The 26863-nt window shown below is 37.3% G+C and overlaps 1 protein-coding gene across 2 annotated transcripts in view; it reads right to left on the bottom strand.

The window, feature by feature from the left end:
* LOC111154984 (TBC1 domain family member 5) overlaps positions 1-26863 on the bottom strand; it is a 544655-nt gene that overhangs the window by 96936 nt on the left and 420856 nt on the right. For both annotated transcript variants that reach the window (XM_022514953.1, XM_022514954.1), the window contains exon 15: positions 22864-22970. In XM_022514953.1, coding sequence (XP_022370661.1) covers positions 22864-22970 — 107 coding nt within the window. The remainder of the gene's footprint in view (positions 1-22863; positions 22971-26863) is intronic.

Below are 26863 nucleotides of genomic sequence, written 5' to 3'. Positions count from 1 at the left end.
ACCATTCTGCTGTATGACCATGACCCTCCCTGTAGTTTAGACATGTCTTAATTTTTGCTTTGACTATTCCAAGTCTCTAATCTCATTCTTCAGTGATCCATACGTATGATGTCACCAAAATCACCTTTCAAAAATTTAGGCCTGCCTGTCTTTCATTTTTTTAATTACCTTTCTCAGATTCTGAATCAGGTCTCGAATGCAAACTGAATAAAGTTCTAATTTCTTAGCATGATATTCAAGGACTTTCATGATCTGGGCCCTAAAATACTTCTTATATTACCCCCTATATTGCCCTACATTTCACTCACAACTAACTATGGACATTCCCCATATCTCTAGACTTTAGGTAAGCTGTTCCCTCAGGACAGACTTGTCTACTCACTATTCTCTTTTTAAAATCCTTATTCTCAGTTCTAATACTACCTCCTACATGAAGCCTTTTACGAATTTCCTCCTTACTCCAATAACTCCATTCTAACAGCTTGCTAATTTTAAGTTAATTTTGCATGTATTTCATCTTGTCTTACATTGTAGTTAGTTGTATACATGTCTACCTTCCATGTAGAGTATAAGCTCACTGAGGGCTGAGCCTCTGTCCAGATCACCAACTGCAGAGGCAGTCTCTGCCTCCAGCAAAGTGTCTAGTACACAGTATGTGCTCAATGATTGTTTAAGAACTAGATAAACCAAAGAGTTTGCCAGAGTCTGGCTTTTAAAGAAATAGTTGCAGAGGTGATATGATACTATATATAGAAAACCTTAAAGACTCCATCAAAAGCTACTAGAACTGACAAATGAATTCAGTAAGGTCGCAGGATACAAAAACTACAGAAATCTGTTGCATTTCTATACACCAATAATGAAGCAGCAGGAAGAAAAATTAAGAAAACAATCCCTCTTAACAAGTGTACCAAAAAGAATAAACTAGGAATAAACACAGCCAAGGAGATGAAAACTATAAAACACTGATGAAAGAAACTGAAGATGATACAAATGGAAAGATATTCCATGCTCATGACTTGGGAGAACAGATACAGTTAAAATATCGATACTGCCCAAAGCAATCTACAGATTTAATGCAATCTCTATCAAAACACCAACAGCATTTTTCATAGAACTAGAAAAATAATCCTAAAATTTGCATGGAACCATAGAAGACCCTGAATAGCCAAAGCAATCTTGAAAAAGAACAAAACAGGAGGTACCACAACCCTAGATTTCAAGATCTACTACAAAGTTATACAATCAAAACAGTATGGTATCAGCACAAAAACAGACACATAGATAAACAGAACAGGATTGAGAGCCCAGAAATAAATCCACAATCACATGGTCAATTAATCTACAACAAAGCATCAAGAATATCCAATGGGAAAAAGACAGTATTTTCAACAAATGGTGCTGGGAAAACTGGACAGCCACATGCAGAAGAATGAAACCAGACCACTTTCTTACAGCACACACAAAAGTAAACTCAAAATGGATTAAGGGCCTAAATATAAGACCCGAAACTACAAATATCCTAGAAAAGAGCACAGGTAGTAATTTCTCTGACATTGACCACAGCAACATTTTTCATGCTATGTCTCGCGAGGCAAGAGAAATAAAAGCAAAACTTAACTATCGGGACTTAAAAAACAAAACAAAACAATAACAACAACAAAACAACTTCTGCACAGCAAAGGAAACAGTCAACAAAACGAAAAGATAACTTACTGGATGGGAGAAGATATCTGCAAGTGATATATCCGATAAGGGGTTAGTATTCAAAATATGCACAAGAACCTATACGACTCAACACCAAAAACCCCACAAATAAAAAATGGGCAGAAGATGACAAGAACTGACATTTCTCCAATGAAGACATCCAGATGGCCAACAGACACATGAAATGATGCTCAATATCACTCACCATCAGGGAAATGTAAATCAAAACCACAATGAGGTTATTACCTCACATCCGTCAGAATGGCCAAAATCAACAATACAAGAAATAGCAAGTGTTGGCGAGAACATGGAGTAAAGGAAACCCTCAAGCACTGTTGGTGGGAATGCAAAATGGTGCAGCTACTGTGGAAAAGAGTATGGAGGTTCCTCAAAAAATTAAAATAGAATTATCACGTGATCCAGTAATTCGACTACTGGGTATTCACCCAAAGAATAAGAAAACCATGATTAAAAAAGATAAATGCACTCCTATGTTTACTGCAGCATTATTTAAAATAGCCAAATTACGGAAGCAGCTCTAGTGTCCACTGATAGATGAGTGGATAAAGAATATGTGGTGTATGTACAATGGAATACTACTCAGCCATAAAAAAGAATGAAATCTTGCCATTTGTAACAACATGAATTGATCCAGAGAATAGAATGCTAAATGAAATAAGAGAGAGGAAGATAGATACCATATGATTTCACTCATACGTGGAAATTAAGAACAAAACAAAGAAAAAAAAGAGACAAAAACACTCTTAACTATAGAGAACAAACTGGTGGTTGCTAGAGGGAAGGTGGGGGGGATGGGTGAAACAGGTGAAGGGGATAAAGAGTACTTTTAATCCTGATGAGCACTGAGTAATGCACAGAACTGTCAAATCACTAACACTGTATGTTAATTATACTGAACTTAGAGGAAAAGAAGAAAGAAAGAGTTGCAGAGAATTACTGTGAAAAATGATTTGACCTGCAGGTATGCATGAATTAATGACAGAGGAGAAGGCATTTCTTAAATGCCCACACAAGTCCTTTCCTTGTGTGAGAGCTGAGGCCAAAGACGCTACCATTATGCCCATTTTGGAAAGAAACTCCAACAAGGCTAATTGGCAGTGAGTGTTACCTCATAACTGCTCCCAGAGTTTATCCAAATGAACAGAATCCTAACTCAGCGTATCCAGTTATGCACTACTACCATGTTCCCAATTCAGATAACAAAAAGAGCAGTCCAGTGAACAGTCATGGAAGCAGCCTGTTCTAACAGAAAAAAATCAGGAAGCAGGAGCACACAGGGGTTGGCTACGACTATCTGACCACCCTTTTGATGGGTTATCTCACAGAGGAGCAGCTGGTGGAGTGGATATGGATGGCACTTTGCTTTAGAAAGTAGACCAGCAATTTCACTCACTTTTCTCAATTGAGTCGAACTTTTTGTGGGGAATAGGTTGTTTGACTTTTGTTTTGTTTTTGCGGCCTGTATCTTCATATGTCTGGGTCTTCATATGAGTTTTGGTAGGAAATAGTGAGAAGCTGGAAGTCACCTTAAAACCAACAAGTGCCATTAAAGCTGGATAGAAAGGAAGGTTGTGAAGTTGCCAATAGGAGAGAGGCAGAGAGCAATCTAAGCAGAGGAAAGAGAACACAGAATTGGCATAAAGATAATATGGGAAGAAACATCCTTCTGTCTTCATTCATCCTTCCGCTCATCCATGAATCCTTCCATCTGAATATATCCTATGTGTTAGGCACCTGTTAGGTAATTGGGGGTACAGTGGTGATACCTCAGTCATGACTCTGCCCCCAAAGGAACTTATAGTAGAGGATGAGACAATCCAATTAGTATATTTATCAATGTAGGACTGCATGCTGAATACTTTGAAAAGGAGCATATAGTGCTATGAAAGTGCACAATGGGAATCTTATTTCATCAGGGAAATCAGGGAAGACTTCCCAGAGGAAGTGACAATGGAAAGGCAATCTGAAGAAAAAGTAATTAAACTATTGTTGTGAGCAGAGGATTAGAGTGAGAAGCAGTACAGCGTGGCGAGGAAGGAATGCACTTACTGATTTTGTAACTCTTGGAGCTCTTATCAGCTATTAAAATGTTAACTTCTTTTTCTAGACTGTACTGTTTAATGGCTAATGATTTCTATAAGCATTCCACTTTATTGGTATGTAAGTTACATAGAAAGCAATAGTATATGTGCTGCTGAAGCGAGCACCATAGAAAGCAACAGACAATTTTAAAAAATCAACTAGTAAGAATATGCTATACTATTAAATTATTTGAGAAATTTTCTACGTAAATGAAAACTTTGAAAATTATGAGGTTTAAAAATAACTTTACTCATTTGTGAGGCACCAATTAAACACGAAATTTAAAGAAAAAACCCACAGCTTAAATATGCCATAAATAAACTCAAGGCCATTTAGTCTTGCTTCTTTTTCTTGGAGAAAGTACACATAGTATCAGGAATCCTCTACTGGGTGCCAGATCATACTGGGTCCTTTACAAATACTATTTCATAGTCACTGGATTTTTGTAACAAATGCATCACCATTTCACAGGTAAAAAAATAGGTTCAGAATGGTACTAAGTCGTGTCACCAAAGACCTGAAGGTAGTAACCGAGGAACAGAATCCCTTTGTATCTTCAAACTTCTCCTGGCTACAGATACCAGTGGCTGCTCTCATTTATGTAAGGGTTCATGAGAGTCTGAAGAACACTGTTAATTAATTCTCAGTTTTCTTTTTGGGCTAAATAATCTCAGATCCAAGTATACACTCTTGCTCATTTTTTCTCAGCTTTATCTGTGTTTCTTCTAAATAATCAGTTTATATATTTTCAAATAATATTTTACAATGTTTCACATCTCAAAATTAAGAATGAAAAACTGGATTTACAACTTTAGTAAGATTCTGGTTGGCAAACGCCATACTGTCTATGCATTTGATAATAATTATCCCTTGGTTATGACAGCACTATGTTATTTATTTATTTTCAACCCTGGGTTCTACATTCTCTCTACATCTCCCTTTTCATTTCTCAATCATCTACAGTCTTTTTGCTTTCTTTTATATTTTTCATGGCATTGTTTTGGAATGAAAGGATACTTTAATTTCCCCTTCAATGTACATCCTAAAATACATCAGCAATTTTCAACAGCATTATTTGTTTTTAATTTTAGTTGATCTCTTTATAACATTTGTCACTAACCATTTCTATGTTCTTGGGATTATCTATTCTTAAGCCATTGTAATTCTGTCTTCTCACAGTTTTCCCACATTCTAAGTCTTCTCCATATGCTCCTTCCTCTTGTCCCTATTGTTATGTCCTATGATTCCCTTCCTGGCTCTCTTCTCATTTCCTCAACATATCATTCCTTGAGACTACCTATAATACCTCAACTACAATTAATGTCCATAGTCCATGATTTCTAAATCTCTATCTCTGGTTCAAAGCTGTCCTCTGAATACTAGACACATTCCCAGTTGCGTTCTGGGCACTTCTCCCTGGATATCCCACAACCTACTCAAAATCAACTCATTACCCAACCTCCTTATACTAAACTACTCTTGCAAACTTGCTCATCCATACCTTTTCCCACCAACTCAATCAATAGCTGGATACCTGGGAAATACACTGTATTGGTCACCATCCACAGCCAATTATTTGCTAAGCCTTGCTGATACTCTCTTAAATGTTCCTTCAAATTATCCTCTACATTTTCTGTTTTCAAGAAGTTCATAATTAAATCTTTTTCTTTTTTTTTTTTAAAAGGAAGGAAGAAAGGAACGAGAGAACACAGGACAAAATATGCTTCTATTTATATTGTACTGTTTGCTTTCTTACACCAAAAGGAATGGTTGGTAGAAAATGACAATGATTTTAATAAAAATATTCATACACACATATTAAATCCTCCAATGAAATCCTCTAGGACACTGAACTGTATTACCTCTGTGATAATGAAATCTCTTCCCCCTTTGTTTAATCAGAGGTCAGTTTCTTCTGAGTAATTCCTAAATATATTCTGAAATTTAGTTTTTGCTCAGTGCTGTTTCCTATGTAGTTGGTTAGTCTCTAGAACTCAAATGAAAGAAAGTTCAAATAAGAGAGCTTAAATAAGATGTTATCAATTAAGTAAATTAAGTAGTTGATCTCAAATTAATAGCTGACATTCTCGTCAGCGGGTCCTCTCATAAGTGGAATATAAAATAGATACATTCAATTACAACCTTTATGAGAAAATCTGGTGGGATTTCTTCAGATACTAGCTGGAAAGATGAGGCTAAAAGGTTTATCTCTTTCCTGGGTTTATGAAAACAACTCTAACCATTCCTGTCATTTTTCTGTCTTCCTCAAATTTTCCTATTTGGCGCCATTCCCCAATGATAGCTCAAGCCAGGTAAGCACCATACATTTACTTTAAGTGAAATAATTTTAAATACTCTCTATTTTTATTGCTGTTGTTATAGAAAGAAAGAGGGAAGTGATGAATAAGGCACTTGTACTACAATAGGAACTTTAAGAAAAGGCCAGAAAGAATTAAATCACTAACAACCCCAACTTAAAACGTGATGATGGTCAGACCTGTGGGTGACAATTTTGTGAAGCATCTTATAGCTCTCAACTGCATCAATTCATATCTCTTCAAAACATTTTCTGTAAACACTACAGAGGATAAACTTGGAGGGGCTGTCAAAAAGCTAAGAATGAGGGACGCCTGGGTGGCTCAGTTGGTTAAGTGGCTGCCTTCGGCTCGGGTCGTGATCCCGGCGTCCTGGGATCGAGTCCCACGTCGGGCTCCTTGCTCAGCGGGGAGCCTGCTTCTCCCTCTGCCTCTGCCTGCCTCTCTGTCTGCCTGTGCTCACTCTCTCTCTCTGACAAATAAATAAATAAATAAAAATCTTAAAAAAAAAAAGCTAAGAATGATACTGTGTAGAGAAAAACCTGGAGCCTAACTCTTGATTTATTGTAGCAACCATGCAGTAAAAGGATGTTAGTGCCAGTATCTCCAAAATGGTGGGTGAGGAGACAAGTATTTCCAATTTTCCTTTTCAGAAATCAAGTTTAGTAATGATTAGGAATAATTCTGAGGTGCACCCAACAACTATGGGAAGGTCAAATGGCAAAATTAAGACAAAGTACCTCTAAGCAGAGGTATGCAGAACCTTCCTCAAGAGACCAGGTGGTTTGCAGGTTAACAAGGTCTGACTATATCCTTTACATGTTTAATATATATCAAAAGCAAAAAGATGTCAGTCAAAAAGGGCTTGCCAAGGAAGCAGAGAAAAGTAGTCGAAGAGGCACATATGGGCAGACCCAGTGGGAGAGAGAGCCTGAGTTAGTGGCTAATGGGCCATGTGCTTCCTAGGACCACAGGAAGACTACCCTTACTGTGGAGTAGGTATGCTAGGCTCTCATAGCTTGGTTTCACTAAATATGCCTTCCCATCTGCATCCATCTGACACCAGGCCCTCCAAGGAGCTCTGTGATCCTAACTGCATTTTCCATGTAGGTTTACACTGTGCTGGTCATATTTGGTTTAATAACTTGTTTTTTCCCCTCTCTGTAAGTGATCTGAAATGATGTGGCATCTCTCTAAGTCTGCCACCAGGAAGTGAATGGGGCATCGTGGGGCAAGAGGATGTCAGTCTTAAAGATGCTCCATCACTTTAGATGGAAAAAGGGACATATTGGCCCTACACAGTGCCTTTTGAGCTCGGTTTTGGGAGTATGTTTCTGAGAAATGGTCCGGTTTTTTGTAGAGAGCTAAAAAAATCAGAGTTCTCAGATTGTGAGATTTAAGACCACAAGCCTCCCACTGTGACCTTAGCTTTTCCCTAACAGGGAACCCTTTCAAACAGCAGAAGAGGTAAAGCAATCAGAAGCCTTCCCCTGTTAAAGAGCCACTGGTGGCTCACCTGCTTCCTCCTCTTCTTGGGCACATGGCTCAATTCCATTTTTCAAAGTCCTTTGTGGTCAGAGACAGCCAAAGTTTGAGTTCCAGCCAATGGAATGTGAGTGAAAGTGATGCATGCCACCTGCAGGCTTTCTGTTAAAAACTCCCAAGGACCATCCTTGCTATTTTTCTCATCCTGTTGGGGATGACTGCATACTAGGTGACCCTGGAAGGCTGAATTTTAAAACAGCAGGGCTAGCAGAAGCCCAAAGAACTGTGTGACTATGAGACACTCCCACCCTTGACTTATAATGGATTTTCACAAACATAGGGGTTCATTTGCTACAGCAGCTGATCAACGTTAACACACTGTAACAATGAAACTGAATGATCACTGTAGTATGCACACATTTTATTTTCAAGTAGAAAAGTTGTCCAAGGTGACTTCCTTTTTCCAGCTGCTTCTTATTTGTTTATATTCTATTTTTGCTTTCCTTCTCTCTCTTGTCCTTTCTTCCGCGTTTCACACTGTCATTCTTAACCCTTTGAACTGACTCTCTCAATTGGTTTACTTTTATTTTTTATCTTACTCTTTTTTTGTCTTATTGTCTTCCACCTTAGTGATAGCCATTATAGTCTCATGGTTAAGGAAGAACTCAAAGATCAGTTTCATTACAGAAAAGCAACTGAACATAACTGAATCAGAAAAGAAAAGCAATTAATATTATTTTTATACTTTTTCCCCATCACTTTCACAGTGTACTTCACTTTAGGAACCTGGAGGCTAGACTTGGTAAACTAGTAACAGACCAATTTTCAAATTCAGTATTCAGATCATGAATAAATGTGAAATCAGAAGTAAACAACTGTCCTTGGAAGGATAATCAAATTGAAATGCACTGTTTTGTGTTTATTATACAAGATCAAACAACTCATCTTAATTTTCTTGGGGGCAATGATGAGTGTGGAAGTACTGAGAAGAGTTCTGTCCCAGGAGTCTCCAGGGAGAGTTAGGCCAAGGAGGAAGATGTCAGATGGTTCCAGGTTGGGAGTGGGAGCCTGGGGACTGGTCTTGGCTATGTCACTGAATCCTGGATGACTTTGGGTATTTCACCTCACCCTCATGAATCCCTCAGCAGTTAATGAAGGTATAATTACATGCTCGAACTCTAGAGTCTTAACTACCTCTAAAGAAATTGCAAAATGTGGGGCGCCTGGGTGGCTCAGTGGGTTAAAGCCTCTGCCTTCGGCTCAGGTCATGATCCCAGGGTCCTGGGATCGAGCCCCGCATTGGGCTCTCTGCTCAGCGGGGAGCCTGCTTCCTCCTCTCTCTCTGCCTGTCTCTCTACCTACTTGTGATCTCTGTCAAATGAATAAATAAAAAAATCTTAAAAAAAAAAAAAAGAAATTGCAAAATGCATCATATCCCTATAACATATCCCTGAATGTTTTAAAGGCCCTAATTTGTAATTATTAGCACCATCTATAAAAAGTACAGGAGTCCAAGTGATAAGAACACAAGAGGACTAGGATGGAACGGGTATATTTTTCAGTGAAAGTCAATGGTCTAGAAGATATTAAATTATCAGTTTAATTAGAGGGGTTCAGGAGAACTCTATCCCTCATATAGATAAGGGTAAGGCCTATGTTTTTCCATGCTGTCCCTGCTAACATGTGTGTCTATGAGGACTTCAGAATTTTGTGTGTGCTGGGAGACAGCCTTAAGATTCTCATCCTGGCTAAGCTAAAATTAGAATCAACTGGATCAGTTTTCAGGAACTACTGGTCTACAGCAGGGTTCCCTCAACTTTCATTATTCCTTTACCAGTTAAAAATGGGGTATGTATGTGTTTGTACCCTCAATACGTGCATATTTATTTCTAAGTCATATGCATTTACCATTTGTATTAATCAATTATGTACACGAGAAAATACATATGTGCAATAGAATTTTTAAATGAGATAGAGCTGAAATAAATTATATTTAAATTAATTTTCATAATAGTTTACTTATAATGGTCGATTTTGCTCTTCTTAAAATATATATGTTTGGCATATACTGATGTGATTGAACATGCCTCTTTTTGAAAACTTTGGTTAAATGCTTTGTGATAGTTTTTGTTAATGACACTCCAGAAAAAGCTACCCTACAAAAAGACATAGGTCCGAATGGAGGAAGGATATTATTGGCTTCCCTTGCTAAAGTATGGCATTCATTGTGCAATCCACCAATTATGCCAAGATTTTTGTTAAACTAATACACTTTCTATCTTCCTTAACGTTAATCAGCTTCCATTAGGGATCTCCAGAGAACAGACCCAGTAAGATATATACGGATACATAAGAAGAGATTTATTATAGGAAGTGGCTCAGGTGCTAGTACTGAGGCTGAGATATGCTAAAATCTGCCAACTGCAAGCTGGAGAACCAAGAAAATGGGTGTTATAATTCAGTTCAAGTTCCAAGGTCTGAGAACTGGGGTGTGGTGGGTAAGGGTGGAAAGAGGGAAGTGTAGGTGGGTGAAGTGGGGGGAGGTCGGGGAAAGACTGGGGTGACATGCTGGTTAAGTCCTGCAATCTCAAGGCCCAAGAACCAGGAGAATCAGATGTCCCAGGGCAGGAGAAGATGGACATCGCAGCTCCAAAGTTTGCCCTTCCTACCACTTTTAGTTCTATTTGGGCTTTTAAGAGATTAGATGATGCCTGTCTACATTGGTGAGGGAAAATCGTACTCTACTGATTCAAATGCTAACCTGTTCTGGAAATACCATCACAGACACACTCAGAAATAATGTTTTACCAGCTATCTGGGTTTCCTTAGCCCAGTCAAAATGACATAAAATTAACTATCATACAGCTCTCAAAATTTAACTGGAAAATGTTACACTTCTGTATTTCAAAAAACAGATTCAAACCTGACTTCATGTCTTCATTTGGGTTATTAGTAACCAAATTAGAAAATCCTGTTCCCAGAACTTTTCAGTGTACCTAGAAAGTTTTAAATAAATGATACACTTAAATTGTTTTTGGCAAGAACACCGCAAACGGATGAAACATTTCCAAATATTCAAATTTAAAATGTTCTTTCCATAGCATGAATTTCTTTGAAAAAGCTATTTTCTCTCATTATTAAAATAAGAATCTTAATTTGAATCTTAATTTGAAGAGACAAATTGTTTATTTTTTAAAAAATATTTGCATGGTAACATATTACTACCAGCTACTCATCACAACAGAGGTAAGCAAATTTGAAGTATGTTTATTTTTTTTTTTTCAAGAAAAAATTTGGTGACTCTTTTAAGTATATTAGAAGATACCTAGTGAACCCACAATAGCTGTCCATGGTCCCTGACATCTTTTTGGTTTTGTAAATATGTCATCACTTAAGATAACACAGCCCCCAAATCCACTTAACTGGGCATATGGACATGGCAATAAGGCACAAGGTGAAAACAATGAAAACAATGAAAGAAGAGAGGAGGCCATTGTCAATGCCTTTGTGTGGAAAAGTCCCATCTTCCCTTACAAGACCTCACACGTGATACATGACTGGCTGATACATGGTCCTTTACATTAAAAAGTAAACCTCAGTTTTTCCTTTTCTTTCTTTCTTTCTTTTTTTTTTTTTTTTTAAATAAAAGTGACCGTACGTAGAAGTTCCATTAGTTTCTTCCTCTACTCCACTGGATGATCTGTGTAGTCACTGCATATGAATGTACTGCGCTTTAGAAACCACTGGTTTAGGAGCCAGTCTTCTGTGTTTCGATGTTTGGCTTTCAGTTTGTGTCATAACTTTTCCCTTAATCAAGTGTCTATTTCTTAAAGTGTTGTCTGCAGCTGACCAGTTTTGGAACAGTTACAGATGCAGATTTCTGGATCCCACTGCAGAGCTATTTACACTAGAATGTCTGGGAGTCTTAACAATCTCAACAATCATTAACAACAATCTTAACAAGATCCCGCAGGTGCTTCTTTGGCACACCATAGTTTAAGATCCACTGCATCCTTGTCGTGTTCCTGATCTTAAGGGAAAGGCCCTCAGCTTTTTCCCATTGAGAAGGATATTCACTGTGGGTTTTTCATAGATAGTTTTTATGAAATTGAGGAATGTTGCCTCTATCCCTACACTCTGAAGAGTTTAAATCAGGAAGGGATGCTGTATTTTGTCAAATGCCTTTTCTGCATCAATTGAGAGGACTATATGGTTCTTCTCTCTCCTCTTATTAATGTGCCCTATCACACTGATTGATTTGTGAATGTTGCACCACCCTTGCATTGCAGGGGTAAATCCTACCTGGTCATGATGGATGATCCTTTTAATGTACTGTTGGATCCTATCAGCTAGGATCTTGTTGAGAATTTTGGCATCCATATTCATCAGGGATATTGGTCTGAAATTCTCCTTTAGGATGGGATCTTTGCCTGGTTTTGGGATCAAGGTAATGCTGGCCTCATAGAATTAGTCTGGAAGTTTTCCTTCTGTTTCTATTTCTTGAAACAGCTTTAGGAGAATAGGTATTATTTCTTCTTTGAATGTTTGGTAGAATTCCCAAGGGAATCCATCAGGTCCTGGACTCTTGTTTTTTGGGAGGTTTTCGATCACTGCTTCAATCTCATTACTAGTTATTGGCTTATTTAGGTTGTCAATTCCTTCCTGTTTCAGTCTTGGTAGTTTATAGCTTTCCAGGAAGGTATCCATTTCTTCCAGGTTGCTTAATTTCTTGGCATATAGTTGCTGATAATAATGTCTGATAATTGTTTCTATTTTCTTGGTGTTAGTTGTGATCTCTCCTCTTTCAGTCATAATTTTATTAATTTGGGTCCTTTCTCTTTTCTTTTGGATTAGTCTGGCTAGTGGTTTATTGATCTTATTAATTCTTTCAAAGAATCAGCTTCTAGTTTCATTGATGTGTTCTACTGTATTTCTGGTTTTGAATTCATTGATTTCTGCTCTAATCTTAATTATTTCCCTTCTCATGTGTGAGGCTGGCTTAATTTGTTGTTGATTCTCCGTTCTCTAAGGTGTAAAGAGAGTTTATGTATTTGAGACTTTTCTATTTTTTTGAGTGAGACTTGGATGGCTATGTATTTCCCCCTTAGGATCGCCTTTGCCGTATCCCATAGGATTTGGACCGATGTGTCTTCATTCTCATTGGTTTCCATGAATTATTTAAGTTCTTCTTTGATTTCCTGATTTCTTTTGATCCAAACATTCTTGAGCAGGATGGTCTTTAGCTTCCAAGTGTTTGAATTTCTTTCAAATTGTTTCTTGGACTGAGTTCCAGTTTCAAAACACTGTGGTCTGAGAATATGCAGGGAAAAATCTCAGTCTTTTGGTATCGGTTGAGACCTCATTTGTGACCCAGTACGTGCTCTATTTTGGAGAAAGTTCCATGTGCATTCGAGAATGAGTAGTCTGTGTATGTCTATGAGGTCCATCTGGTCCAATGTGTCATTCAAAGCTCTTGTTTCTTTGTTGATTTTCCTTCGTGATGGGTCTGTTGCTACGAGTGGAGTGTTGAGGTCTCCTCCTATTAACATATTATTATCAGTATGTCTCTTAATTTTGGTTAACAGTTGGCTAATGTAGTTGGCTGCTCCCATGCTGGGGGCATAGGTATTTACAATTGATAGATGTTCTTGTTGGATAGACCTTTTAAGAATGATATAGTGTCCTTCTATATCTTTACGTCTTTAGCTTAAAATCTAATTTGTCTGATATGAGAATTGCAACCCCAGCTCTCTTTTGAGGTCCGTTGGCCTGAAAGATGGTTCTCCATCCCTTCACTTTCAGACTGGATATATCTTTAGGTTCAAAATAAGTCTCTTGTAGACAGTATATGGCTGGGTCCTGTCTTTTTATCCTATCTGCAACCCTATGCCATTTCATGGGAGCATTTAGGCTGCTCACATTGAGAGTGATTACTGCAAGATATGATTTTCATTGTCATCATGTTGCTTGTGAAGTCCTTGCTTCTCTAGATTGTCTCTGTAAATTCTGGTTCTATATCACTCTTGGGGTCTTTCTCCTTTTACAGAACCCCCCCTTAATATTTCTTGTAGGGCAGGCTTAGTGGTCACATATTCTTTCAGTTTCTGCTGGTCTTGGAAGCTCTTTATCTCTCCATCCATTCTGAATGAAAGCCTTGCCAGATAAAGTATTCTTAGCTGCAGATTCTTCTCATTTAGTACCCTCAATATGTCTTGCAGCCCTTTCTGGCTTGCCAGGTCCCTGTGGACAGGTCTGATATTATTCTGATGCTCCTCCCTCTGTATGTAAGGAATCTCTTCCCCTGAACTGCCCTTAAGATGTTTTCTTTGGATCTAAGATTTACGAGTTTTACCATTACTTGCTAGGGCATTGGTCTGTTCTCCTTGATCTTGGGAGGGGTCCTCTCTACCTCTAGGATATGAACGCTTGTTTCATTCCCCAGATTAGGGAAGTTTTCAGCTACGACTTTTTCAACTATATCTTCTAGTCCTCTCTCTCTCTCCATTCCCCTCAGGGATCCCAATAATCCTGACACTGGAACATTTCATGGTGTTTATTTCTCTAATTCTGTTTTCATGGATTTTATAAAATCTCCCCTTCTGTGAGTACCACTGAAAACGGCAACCTCCCACAGGCAGTGCACGCCCCCAGCGATCCTCTCAGTGGTCGACCCAGAACCCTGCTTGTCTCTGCACCCTGTGCTGAGAAACCATGGGTGATCCCAGTCTGTGCAGGTGTGGGTAGTGGTGGCAGCCAGCCCCCCAGGTCTGCAGGCATCTGCTCTTTAAGCTCCTGGATTCTGTTGGACTGCCATTACCAGACGCTTCCCGTCCCCTCACTACTGCTCTGCAAACTATTGCTGGTCGCCAGGCACAGGATGCTTTTGCACTGGGATATTATTTTGCTTTCCAGTGGACAGCTTCTTGTGGCCCCTTACCCCTTGTGTTTATCCTCTGATATCTGCCTGTGCAATCACAACTCCCTCCTTTGTACCTCTCGACTGAAGATCTTCTGCCCCCGTAGAGATCCAGACGTATAATCATACATCTCAGGCTGATTTCGTGGGTGTTCAGACTGGCTTGGTAGATATCCAGCTAAATTCAGGGGACCAGTTGAAACTAAGTCCCCCACTCCTCCACCATCTTAGGCAATTTCAGTGTGTTTAATATTTTAAATTAGCAATATAATATTTACTGAGCAAATACACTTAAGGGGCAAATAAAATATTTGTTGTGGCTACAACAACTTATACTAAAAGAATTATTTTTTTTTCTATTTTGCCAGTTTTAAGTTTATTATCTTTTTGTCATACAATGAGATCTATTAGCCTTCAATTTTTTGAAATTGTAACAGTAAGACAATGCAGAAACAACTCCAAGTAGTGCCTTTTCTTTTTAAACAAGCTATTTCATATACAGTAAGGAGAATAATTAGCTAGATTAGCTAGATTCTCACAGCACTTAGAGCTGCAAATGACTTTTAGAGATTATAGGCTAATTAAAGCCTCACCAGTCACCTATCCCTTTTTTAAAAAACAATTAATGAACCTGAATCTAAGGCAGCAAAAGGTTAAACGATTTCTCTGGGGGTAAAACGGCAAGTCAGTAGTAAAGCAGGGCTGACACTTCATTCCCTGACCTCAGGGACGTATCACAAACATACTACTGTAATGTGTTGTAATACTTCAATGTTTTTACATTTGGGGCCTCCTACTTGCCTTTCTAAACACACATGCTTTAAAAGCTTAAGTAATCTATTTAAAGTAAGTATTTTCCTCCTAAAAATCTAGATTTCTCTTACTTATAAGATATCAAATAAAAGGCAAGGGAATTATTTATTGTTACTCAGAACAGAATTAACCATGCATCCTAGTCTCTTCTTTAGTTATTTGAGGAAAAATAAACCACCACTGCAATAGGTTGTTTCAGAGAAGAAAACCTTTCATCTAAAACATGCAGAGCAATCTTTGCCACAAAGTTTCACAGCTCTCTTCGGCCACCCAAAATAAAAAAAACTAAGCTTCCTAAGAGTGACTTTAAACATTTAAACAAAGATATGCCTATTTTGAACAAATACTGTACAATGAGCAATTATTTATAGTCAATAAATCTAGTAAAAATCATTGGGATGAAATCTTTACGCTGACTTTTCACTTAAACACACATTTACTTGTGCTGAATAACAACACACAAATTGGAATACCATATAAATTAATACCAAATAAAATACTATCACATTAAGACACATTTGATGGACTTTTAAAAATGAGTGTCTGCTAATACATGAGGTACTGAGAGGGGACAATGTCATTCTCTAGGTCCCTTAAGGGGTCACTGAGTGAGTCTGGATGGAGAACTGCAAGGCCCAGCTTGGCCACTTGCCTCAGCAATTCTCAGGAGCTCTGCTTATGCTATTTTCTTAAGACAGAGTAACATCTCCCAGGAAAATTCTTCAAAGCCCAGTTGGAATGCCTCTTCCAAATGGAAGTCTTTCTAACTTTCCAAGTCCAAATTAGCCATTCCCCCTCCTATACTCTCACTCAAGTTACATTCCATAACAATTAGTTTTTTACATCTATAAAGGACTATGTCCTAGTCCGATGGACCAGTTCTCATGCTCTGCCCACAGCAGGTAATTAAAAAGTGTATCTGTTGAATTGTATCTTGCTAAAATAAAATAGATCCAGAAGGGCCTGCTGGGATTATGTGGTCTAGCCTCTTCATTCTACAGTTCAAGAGGAGTGAGTTGCCAATACATATAGCAGGCTGTGATGTGAGTGAAACCTGATTTCTGTGCTTCCCTCGAGTGGCTGTCACTGGGTTACTGCTCTTGGAGCTCTAATCCCTGACCCAGCAGAGTGCTCATTTTCGGAGGTGACAAAGACTGGCCTAGTTCCCTTGTCACTACACAGTGAAGCAGAAAACTGATATAATGAAAGCAATGCTGACTGAGACTGGTATCATATGGAAGGAAGCCAAGACAGTTTTTAAAAAGATAAACATAATATATGTTCAGGGTCCTGGCTAATCTTCCTAACTCATGCAATGGGCTACTGGTCAGACCTAAGTGACAGCTTAGATGTCTGAATAAGTGAGTATGCTCTACTAAGTGAGGAACTCGTTTAAGAAGAGTTCTTAGAACTTCTGGCTGAGAATAGGAGAAGTGTGTAATGAAAGCATGTCTTAATCATCAGAAGAATCACCACACATCCAGCAATCTTTTTGGAGTTTCAAAATGTGACCTCAGAAATAATTTTACTGTATATCAACACGTAAGATTGCGCAGGAAGAATAAAGTAATAACAAGCCTTCCCTGGCTCGTCCATTGTCTCGGGCAGGTGGTCCCCAAGCTCCTGGCTCTAGTTATGCTGTAGATCTTCCTTCAATTCCATCAACAATTCTTGGCAGTTTTCTACTTTGGAATGTTTGCTGTTACCCTATCTAGAGACTCTTCTCCCTATTCTCTGTCTGGTTGATGCCTTCTCCTCCATTAGTTCTCACCTAAAGTGGTATCTCCTCAGAGAGAGGGTCTTTTGACCAACCTACATAAATTAGGTTTCACTCAGCCCAGATTCTTCCTCCTCTTATTATTTTAATGATGCCCTATTTGTATCCTTTAGAACACATGATAAATTGAGTACTTTACTTGTATATTTATGATAAAGGCCATATATACACACACACACATATATATATATATACATATATACACATATTGTATATGTGTATATATACAATGCCTGCTGCATTCTAGATAGTACACAGTAAAGACTGATTTGTTGAATAAATTAATAAATTCAAAATATTTTTATAAAAAAACATTCAAAATTATTTGAGGACCCTAGGAAGCCTTAACACGTTTTGAGAAACACAACTCTACTTTATAAAATGTCTACAATAAGAACAAATTTCAAATATTGGTTTAGTAAAGATTTTCAGATTACTTCCTTACAGATTTTTGATAGGTACCAATTACTTCAGAGGTAAAACTTAAGGTTTTTTCAGTGCTGATCTATGTGAAAAAAGTCTATACCTGATTAATCACTAATACCTAATAATAAACATTCAATTGTCTGTAATCTAAAGATTAAAAAAAAAAAGAATGGCATGTAGTGGCATAGCTCAGATACAAAGAAAAAATATTTGGGGGGTCATTAACAGAGAAAACAAAAACAAATGATTCTCAAAGAATGACAATTTTCAGAGAAATGCTCCAGCTTTTTAGGGAATAAAAATGGATGAAGAAAACAGAAGTAGCATTCTTTCTATAAGAGAAAATCTGATTAAAAACTAATACTGGAAAATCTGAATGGGAACATCATGAAAAGTAAATAAATGGATATTGTGCATCTTCCTCAAAGAGTTAGTATGTGTGGTTTTTAGGTTACTACTCAGAGGAAAAAAATTATGATACCATTACTGTGATGCACATTTTCCAACACTGTCACTTGACTGGTAGTAGGTTTGGATCCATTCACCATTTTTCAATTCTGATAGATGACATTTTACCAAAGCCATTTGATATTTTTAAAAAGTAACACCTACAGTGGGGTTTTTTGGAATTAAAAGGGTAAAAATCGATTATCTGCCTAAAATCTGAAATCTGAATATTTAGACTTTTTATAATTTAAAAAGGCAAAATTTAATATAACTCCAAATAAAAGCCAAAACAGAATTGGCCAAGCATAAGAACATTGTACACTATATTTTTTATAGTGTTTTTGTGTACAAGAATGACTATGAAATTAAATTGCCTTATTTCTAGCAATTTTCTTCCATAAACAATAGCCATCACTGCTTAAAGGGTTGCTTGCAAACTTACTAGAAATATTTTCTGGAGAATATTTTAGTCTTCAAAACAAACAGTAGCTGTCAAATTCTTACTGCATAATCTAAAATGTTAATCCATGTACTGTATTTCATTTGTAATAAGTCTTTGTGATAAGGTTAACACTTCAACACACAACACAAATAAGAGAGCACCGAAAAATGAAAATTACTTTGCTTATGTTTCCGTATTAGAATTTTATTTGCTAAAGGGTAAAAACAGATTTGCAAAATTCACAGTTAACTCAAAACAATAGTTTTAAACCTTTTATTCCTAGCCCTTACTGCCTTCAGGAAGGAGAGAACATCTGGTTATTTAAGGAACACAATATGTTCACATTTTCTATGACTTTTGTTTCTAATTGGGTTTTAAAATTTTTTTTTTAATTTGAACAACTAGTTAGAACAATGTTTTTTAATCACTTCATATTTTCCAGACTGTCCTCCTTCTATCCCTCTACTTCATTTAGTGGATTGTTTTTGGAAATCTGCTCAGTGGTTCTAATATGATAAAGACAAGAAAATGAGAATTAGGATCATGGTCTGAGGAACTAAGTATAGAAACTGTATTTATGGTGAACAGAGTATATAGGATGCTACAAACAGATATCTGACATTTGGTGTCTTTACATAGCATAGATTTAAGAAAATTTCAAATAGTTCTAGGTCCACTTATATACATAGTAGTTTTATTTATTACAGATATAAATTAAATGTCTATTATAAATTGAATAATTTTTAATGACACATACTAGTAAACAGGAGTCTACTAGTTTTAAAAGCTATAGCTCCTGTGTGGAAAGGTGGTTGGAAGACCTAGGTTCAACTGCTGGCTCTGCCACTGACAAGCTGTATTAAAGAAGTCTCTAACTTCACTTAGATCCTTAGTTTGTTCAACTACAGAAGCAGAAGCTGGATTAGAACTCTGGGTTCCCTGCAGTTCTGAAATTCTGACAGTCACAGTAGGGTATATTAACTAGATTCTTTGTTCTGTCTTTTTGTTCCATAATACTTGAAGGTGGTGATAGGATTTCAAACAATTCTGACACAAAGCAAATTAAGGAACTAGATGCCTTTAAGTTCAAGTTGTGGGGTTCATTCACCATCTTGATAAAAATGGCAGCTGACATATACACAACTGGCAATGGCTTCCATGGGATGTGGGTCTGGGTTCCAGAAATACGCTAAATGAGTGAGAGCCACTTAGATTAGAGTCAATACGGTATACTGGGAGAGGCTTAGCAACTGTGTCAGAATTCAATTCTACCATTATCTTCTTAATACCATCTACTGCAGAACACAAAGCTAAACACTAAAAAATGAGCAGGATCATACGGAATAATGGATGCAAAGAAATAAGAAAACAGCTAAAATACAGGGTCCTTAGGGGGACTCAAAGGCAAAAACATGTCCTATCTGAGCCTGGGAATGGCTTCCTGAAGGAGGTAGAAGATATGCTGGGAATCTCAGGAGGAGATGGATACATACAAGGGTCATGGAGTCACTCTAGCTAGCTTGGAAGCTTACAATTTTTTGGCCTTGGGAAAGCCACATAACCTTACCCTGTCTACACTGAAAAAGAATGAAAAAAGATAACCTCCTTTGTCTAACTCCTAGCTTGTTATAAGGACCGAAATGAGCACATCAAAGTGCTTAGAGACTATGAAGGAGGATGATCTTCTTATTACAGTTTACAGCCCCATTATTTCACTCTGTTCAAATAAGAAATCTTTTTGCAGTAAACCCTACGACTGATATAAAACAATTAAAGCTCAGTGTCTCGTGCTCTAGTTGCAGAGTCTGTTCTCAACTGAGAAATCTCCACTGGGATTTATGGAAAGCGATAGGACAAAGTGCTTTTCTGAAGCTGGCAATGAACTTGGAGGGCTCAGAGTTCCTTGTTTATTTTTATTTTATTGAGTCTGTCAGCAGCACTCAACACTACTGTCACAAGGAACTGGGCTATGCGAAAATGTACTTTCATGCCTCAAATCTCATCCTTCTACTAGTTCACTTCACAGAGACTCCATGTGTTTATATACTTAACTCTGATCTCCTTGAATTGGGAATGATTCAAGTATTTTAAGTGTTTCATTGTTAATAATAAATAAGAAAAAAATTAAGCACGCTGATGTTTGGATTTTTAGAGGATACGGGCGGGGTACTAGCACCATCTTTCCCTCTTTTTCTTCCCCCTCAGTGTAAATGGCCTGCTATATGAATTTATAATGACATAACCGCACTGAAAACTCTGTCCACTTGTGGATTTCTACGCTATATATAAACTTGTGCTGTGTGTCTGCTTTCCGTAGCACTGGACTGGATCTTATTAGATCACTGTAAGTCAGTTCTTTGTGGACAAAGGAGCTCTGGCTGGGCAGGTCATTAGATACAATTTAATTCAACCCCAAAAGAGAAGACCAAGATACAGCAAGCATGAGTTTCCCCAAATCACAAGGATGGTTTTTAGCAGAGTCAAGATTTGACCCAACGTCCTGAGTCCTAATTCAGTCTCCTTGCTCTGTAACTAAATCTATCATCTTGCCGGGTTAACCATGTGAAAGCCCCTGCAAAAAATATACATCTTTCTTTATTTTTCCTATAGATATCATCATTCTATAAACTTGTTCTCAACAGCCTTTTAAACATGATTCCCTCCTCTGCCTGATCAATCTCTTCTATCTCAGAAATATCAGTTTAGGTCCTATATTTTGGACCATTATCTTGATTATGTTTTTACTTAGTTAGACCCTAAATGTGAAAGTGGAGAATACTTTATTTTTTAAAAGATACTTAGGCTATTATGCTATTATTTTTTCTCTTAATCCTTAGAGAATATATTTTTAATGCTTATAGACTTGGGTTTTTATAATTCTATCATGCACACTATCTTATTGAGATAAAAAGTGCTCTATTAAAATCACAGATTCCACTAATAACACTGACAGATTTATTATACAGAAACCTGCCTCTAGGAGAGTGGATGATTCATAGCAAGATCAACCATATTTAGCCAGGGAAAAATTACCAAGATCAATAGGTTTAGATAACATATTCACTTCTCCCTTCAGCAAAGCCAAATAAATCATGTAAGTACAGAATTCAGATAGTTATTTTAACAAATTTTTCCCCCACTCTGTATGATTCCAAGAATTCCTAATACTGAGCTGACAGAATTTACCTTAAGTTTACAGACCAAAACTCATATACCTCATTGACGAGTAGTCAAATTCTTTATTTCTTTTATAGATATTTCATAGTTGTGGTTATTTTTTATAAAAAATACATACATAAAAATATGGGATTTTTGATTTTATAATCAGACTCCTAAGCTTTACCAGAAAAAAAATTTTACCTTATGTATCAGAGAAATTATGGATTATATCTCTGATACTCAATGAAATATTGTGTAGGAGAAGTTATATAAAATTGTGTATGTTTGTAGAAAATGGTATAAGCACAAGGAAATAAAATCTTTTAAATCTATCAAAGAATAAATAAAGGTCATACTGAAATGTTGAAGTCAATAGTCGAGGGAAAGCAGAAATCCTTTCGAATTAAAATTTACGTTAAACTTGGAGGCCCAAGTTGATCAGACAGAGCTTTGGCAATGGATCCACAGACAGACTGACTCAAAGACAGTTTGACAACTGCCAACATGACTGTTGGGAATTCTGCCAAAGAGCCAAAGGCTGGGATTACCACCCAATGCCTGGCATTCTCATACTTGTGTTTGAAGCTCTCTCTCTTATACTTCATCCAATATTTTTGTTTGGCTCAAAAGCATCAAGGATTCACAGATTTTTTTAGATCATTAAATGTTCTTATTTTCAAGAAATATAACATTAGTTGTAAAAGAGCACACTTCTTCTCTCAAGTGTAAAGAAAATTTTGGTGGCTTGCTTTAAGTTCAAATAGAGAAATTAGCATTAAAGTCTGTTTAAATCTTTATTTTATTAGGTAACTCTTCACCCACAAAATAAAAAATACATATTCCTAATATGAAATGATTTGAGTATTTCATTATGTCTAAAACTTTCACAGAACCAGTCCTTTTTATAGCTTTAATGTCTTGTTCCTCACATGGCCTCTGAGGCTCTTCCTGTGAGGGGTACCAATGATGATTAAGTGTGGCTATAAGGAGAAGCAGTTGCTGAACTACTTCCTTGAGTTATGAGGAAGGAGGAGGGCAGAACGACCTTCTGAGGGACAAGAGATGTGTGTTGCAGGTTCTCATGGCAATGTCCACTTAAGTTACCTGCTAAGTTGCTAGCCAGTGAGGTATGTGAGTTTTGCCTAAGGCTCTAATGGCAGGCAAATTCTGTTATTAGGCAATTCATCGGTCATCACACAAATTCCCCATTCATGCCGAGAAACCAATTTTTCCCCCAACTTAAAATTGTGCGTATTCTCTTTGGAAAGCTTACCTTTGGATCTCGAAGGAACAGAGCCTTAAGAATCAATGAGTGTACATCCCCAATTAGTGGGTAATGCATCAGAAGGCCAAGACAGGTCTGGTAGTTACTAGAGATCACTAAATAAGAGGGAAAAAAAAAAGGAATTCAGAAGCAATACTGTTTAAGATGTTTGCATTACTTGAGAGTAAAAAAATAACAACTTAGATTCAAAGAAAGTAAACCAGTAACTCAATTAATTTGATAAAAGGAAATAGGGAGAAGGGATCTTTACCAAATGGCCTTTGAAGCAGCACACTTACTGTTAAATGCAATCTAATATCTAGCACTTATCCTCAGGGGGTGTTGGAAGTAGAGCCTCAGATATAGAGATGTGTACGTTTGCAATATAAATAAACTCTTAGAAGCATGCATATTTATTGCCATTTATATGCCTGTGTTTAAATGTCTCTAGTTTTGCTACTTAGAAATTAGTAACAAAAATCTTATGAATGGGAAAGAACCAGTTTAAAATTCTCATAAAATAATATTTACCCTAATTATTATGCTTCCTAAGTTACATATGTTACATTTATTCTTTTATATATAAATATTACATAATTCAAAGTTAAAAAATATAATTTCTTCCAATTATTTTTTTCTAAAGGTAATGAGAAATTTAGGGAAGAGTATTTATGCAGCATTTCTTGGAGGAAAAATGTCAAAATCTTCATAGATAAGCCTAACTGTGTTCCTTAGACTGTCATTTAATTTTTTTCCCAAATCAACCTAATTATGGGCGCAATTATTAAACACATCTTTTCAGGCAGGTCTATGTAAACTACTTCATTTCTTGGCAATCCATCTGCCACTGCTGTCACAGTCAGGCCCATTAACGATGCTTGTTTTGTAAGCCACACTGACTGCCTCCACAGCACTGATTATGAAGAAACTTTACAGTTACAACTTCGTGTTGTTGCAACGAAATCCTTTTCATTAATCAGAACAAGCAGCTGAAAAATATTCCATAGGAAAACCTAGTCTATAGAAACAACACAAATCACAACATTAACAACTGTTTGTGATCAGAAATACCCTTGATTATTAGACTTTTTTTTTTCCTTTCTTTTGTTGGAAGCACCATTTTTTGCAACAGCTTCCTACCCCTCCCCCATGAACATTATGGGGAAAGGAGACAGGACTGGGCAAAATGAATAATTATAATCTATGTAAGGAACCACTTTATCATCTTCATTTCCATTGCTGATCTGACAGCTTGTAATTTCATACATCTGCTTTCATTTGTAAAGCACTCACTTATCCTACCTTTTCTATATCTGTTCAGACTCTTCTCTTCTTATGCCTTCATTTTGTCATATTCACATTCAGTTACTTGTTATCCTTTTTCCTCTAGAATTTGAAAAGCTAGTATACTGAGAATGGTATAATGTTTCCATGTAGGGTTTTCTTTGAGAGTTAACTAATAAATAAAACTTAGATAATCAATTCATTTTCCAACTCCTACTTTCCCAAATACTATGATGTTTATATACTAGTATCTGGCCCGGGAAGAATTCCTGTATATTTTGTAAGAGAAGCAAATGGTTCTGGGCTCTGGATTCCGAGATGTGGGTCTGAATCCCGGGATACCATCTGAACCTCTTCTAAGGTTGCTGTAAGATCAAAGGACATAATCTGTTCAGCCAGTGGACAGACGCTGATCAAAACCTGTTGTGGGTAACCTCTCTGAGCTTCAGTTTGGTCATGTGGAAAACAACTTCCTGATTTAAAAAAAAAAGTGACCTGCTGAATTTATTCAATCCAATAGCTATTTGTTGAGTACCTAATGGATGACAGGTGCTATGTTTAGAGGGGATGCAGAGATAAACAAAACACAGTCCTTACTCTGAAGAAAATTAAAGTGCCGAAGGGCAGATATAGAAAGAGAAGGGGTTATTGCTACTAATACCACTAAGATGACAATCAATCCCTAAAGACTTACCGAGACTAGGCCCTATTCCAAGAGCTTTCCCTATATTATCTCATTTAATTTTTATGACAATCGTGTTATAAGGGTAAAATTATTATCCCTGCCTTACAGGTGAGAAAACTAACACTTGGAAAGGTTAAGTCATTTGCCCAAATCATATAGTGGTTTGGTAGTGAAGCAAGATTTGAAATTTCGAAGCCTAGATCCAGGGTCCAAGCTCTAATACGTGGCTTTGTTTTGAAAAAGCAATTGTTTTAAAAATCAGAGAACACAATGATGCAAAGAGTCACTGCAAACTAGAAGAGTCAATTAGTATTATTACTCTCACATGGTAGTTTTGAGGAGCTTGGAAGGTCAGCATAACCCAGTCTCTAGGAGAGCCTGATATAGACAGGTATTTATTTGGAGGGACGAGGGCAATAATCCTGTTCTTACAACTAGACAGAACTTTTGAAGCTGTCGGAAGCTATAAAATGTGTAAGGGAAGCCAACTAATACGTTAATATTCCACTTGCAGAATGAATGAAGGCGCTAACATTCCTTCTCCCATTTCCTCCTTTCATCCATCCAGTCACTGAACATTATTGAACTTTCCTGAGCATCTTCTATATCCTGCACACACAGAGACAGTGCTAGGCATACTAGGTACTAGGGATATAATGGCAAATGAATGTGAGCTCTGAAGGGTAGCAGAACATGCCGCCTGAAATACTGCTGTGGGGTACTCACTTTGGCAGCACATACACTAAAACTGGAATGACAGAGAAGATTAGCATGCAAATTCATGAAGCAAAATCCTGCTCCAGGAGTACAGGACATGCCACCCTAAAGTATACCACTTGTGTATATTGATTGTTTCGAGCTGTAGGCACTTGAAAAACAGCAAATGCACAGTGAGACTTTTCTCTGAATTCCCCTTATCCGCCTAAAGATAAATCCTCCATAAGGAAGTCAGTTGTAATAAATTCCCCCAAGACAAACTTTGTCACAGATTCATACCTCTCATCTAGTCTTCTAAGGGCCCATTCATCTTTCCTAAAAATCCTCTCCACCTTTCTTTATTAAGGTGGTATTTAATCCTGAGTTCTAAAACTGTATCTTTGACAGTTGGTCATTTTCCTAAGTTTCTACCATATACAAACGAGGCATACATTTATATATATGTCAACATATGTTAACTACATAACTATAATACATATTTATTATATAATAGAATATATAATCATATAATAATGATAAAACATACATATGTTAATAAACTTCTGTTTTTCTAATTAACCTTTTTTTCTTTTTTGTGTGTGTGAAAGAAACCCAGAAGATGTTTCTTCCTAGAAACATCATGAAAGGCAAGGGAAGCAAGGGCAAAAATGAACTATTGGGACTTCACCAAGATCTAAAGCTTTTGCACAGCAAAGGAAACAGTTAACAAAACCAAAAGACAACTGACAGAATGGGAGAAGATATTTGCAAATGACATATCAGATAAAGGGCTAGTATCCAAAATCTATAAAGAACTTATCAAACTCAACACCCAAAGAACATATAATCCAATCAAGAAATGGGCAGAAAACATGAACAGAATTTCTGCAAAGAAGACATCCAGATGGCCAACAGACACATGAAAAAGTACTCCACGTCACTCGGCATCAGGGAAATACAAATCAAAACCACAATGAGATACCACCTCACACCAGTCAGAATGTCAAAAATTAACAAGTCGGGAAACGACAGATGTTGGTGAGTATGCGAAGAAAGGGGAACCCTCCTACACTGTTGGTGGGAATGCAAGCTGGTGCAGCCATTCTGGAAAATAGCATGGAGGTTCCTCAAAAAGTTAAAAATAGGGGCACCTGGGTGGCTCAGTGGGTTAAAGCCTCTGCCTTCAGCTCAGGTCATGATCCCAGGGTCCTGGGATCAAGCCCCGCATCGGGCTCTCTGCTTAGCGGGGAGCCTGCTTCCTCTCTCTCTCTCTCTCTCTCTCTCTGCCTGCCTCTCTGCCTGCTTGTGATCTCTCTCTGTCAAATAAATAAATAAAATCTTTAA

The sequence above is a fragment of the Enhydra lutris genome, unplaced genomic scaffold, assembly GCF_002288905.1.
Source record: "Enhydra lutris kenyoni isolate GAN:26980312 unplaced genomic scaffold, ASM228890v2 scaffoldscaffold39, whole genome shotgun sequence".
Lineage (NCBI taxonomy): Eukaryota > Metazoa > Chordata > Mammalia > Carnivora > Mustelidae > Enhydra > Enhydra lutris.
The sequence above is the reverse complement of the archived record's forward strand: the minus strand, read 5'-3'. Positions and strand labels throughout refer to the sequence as shown.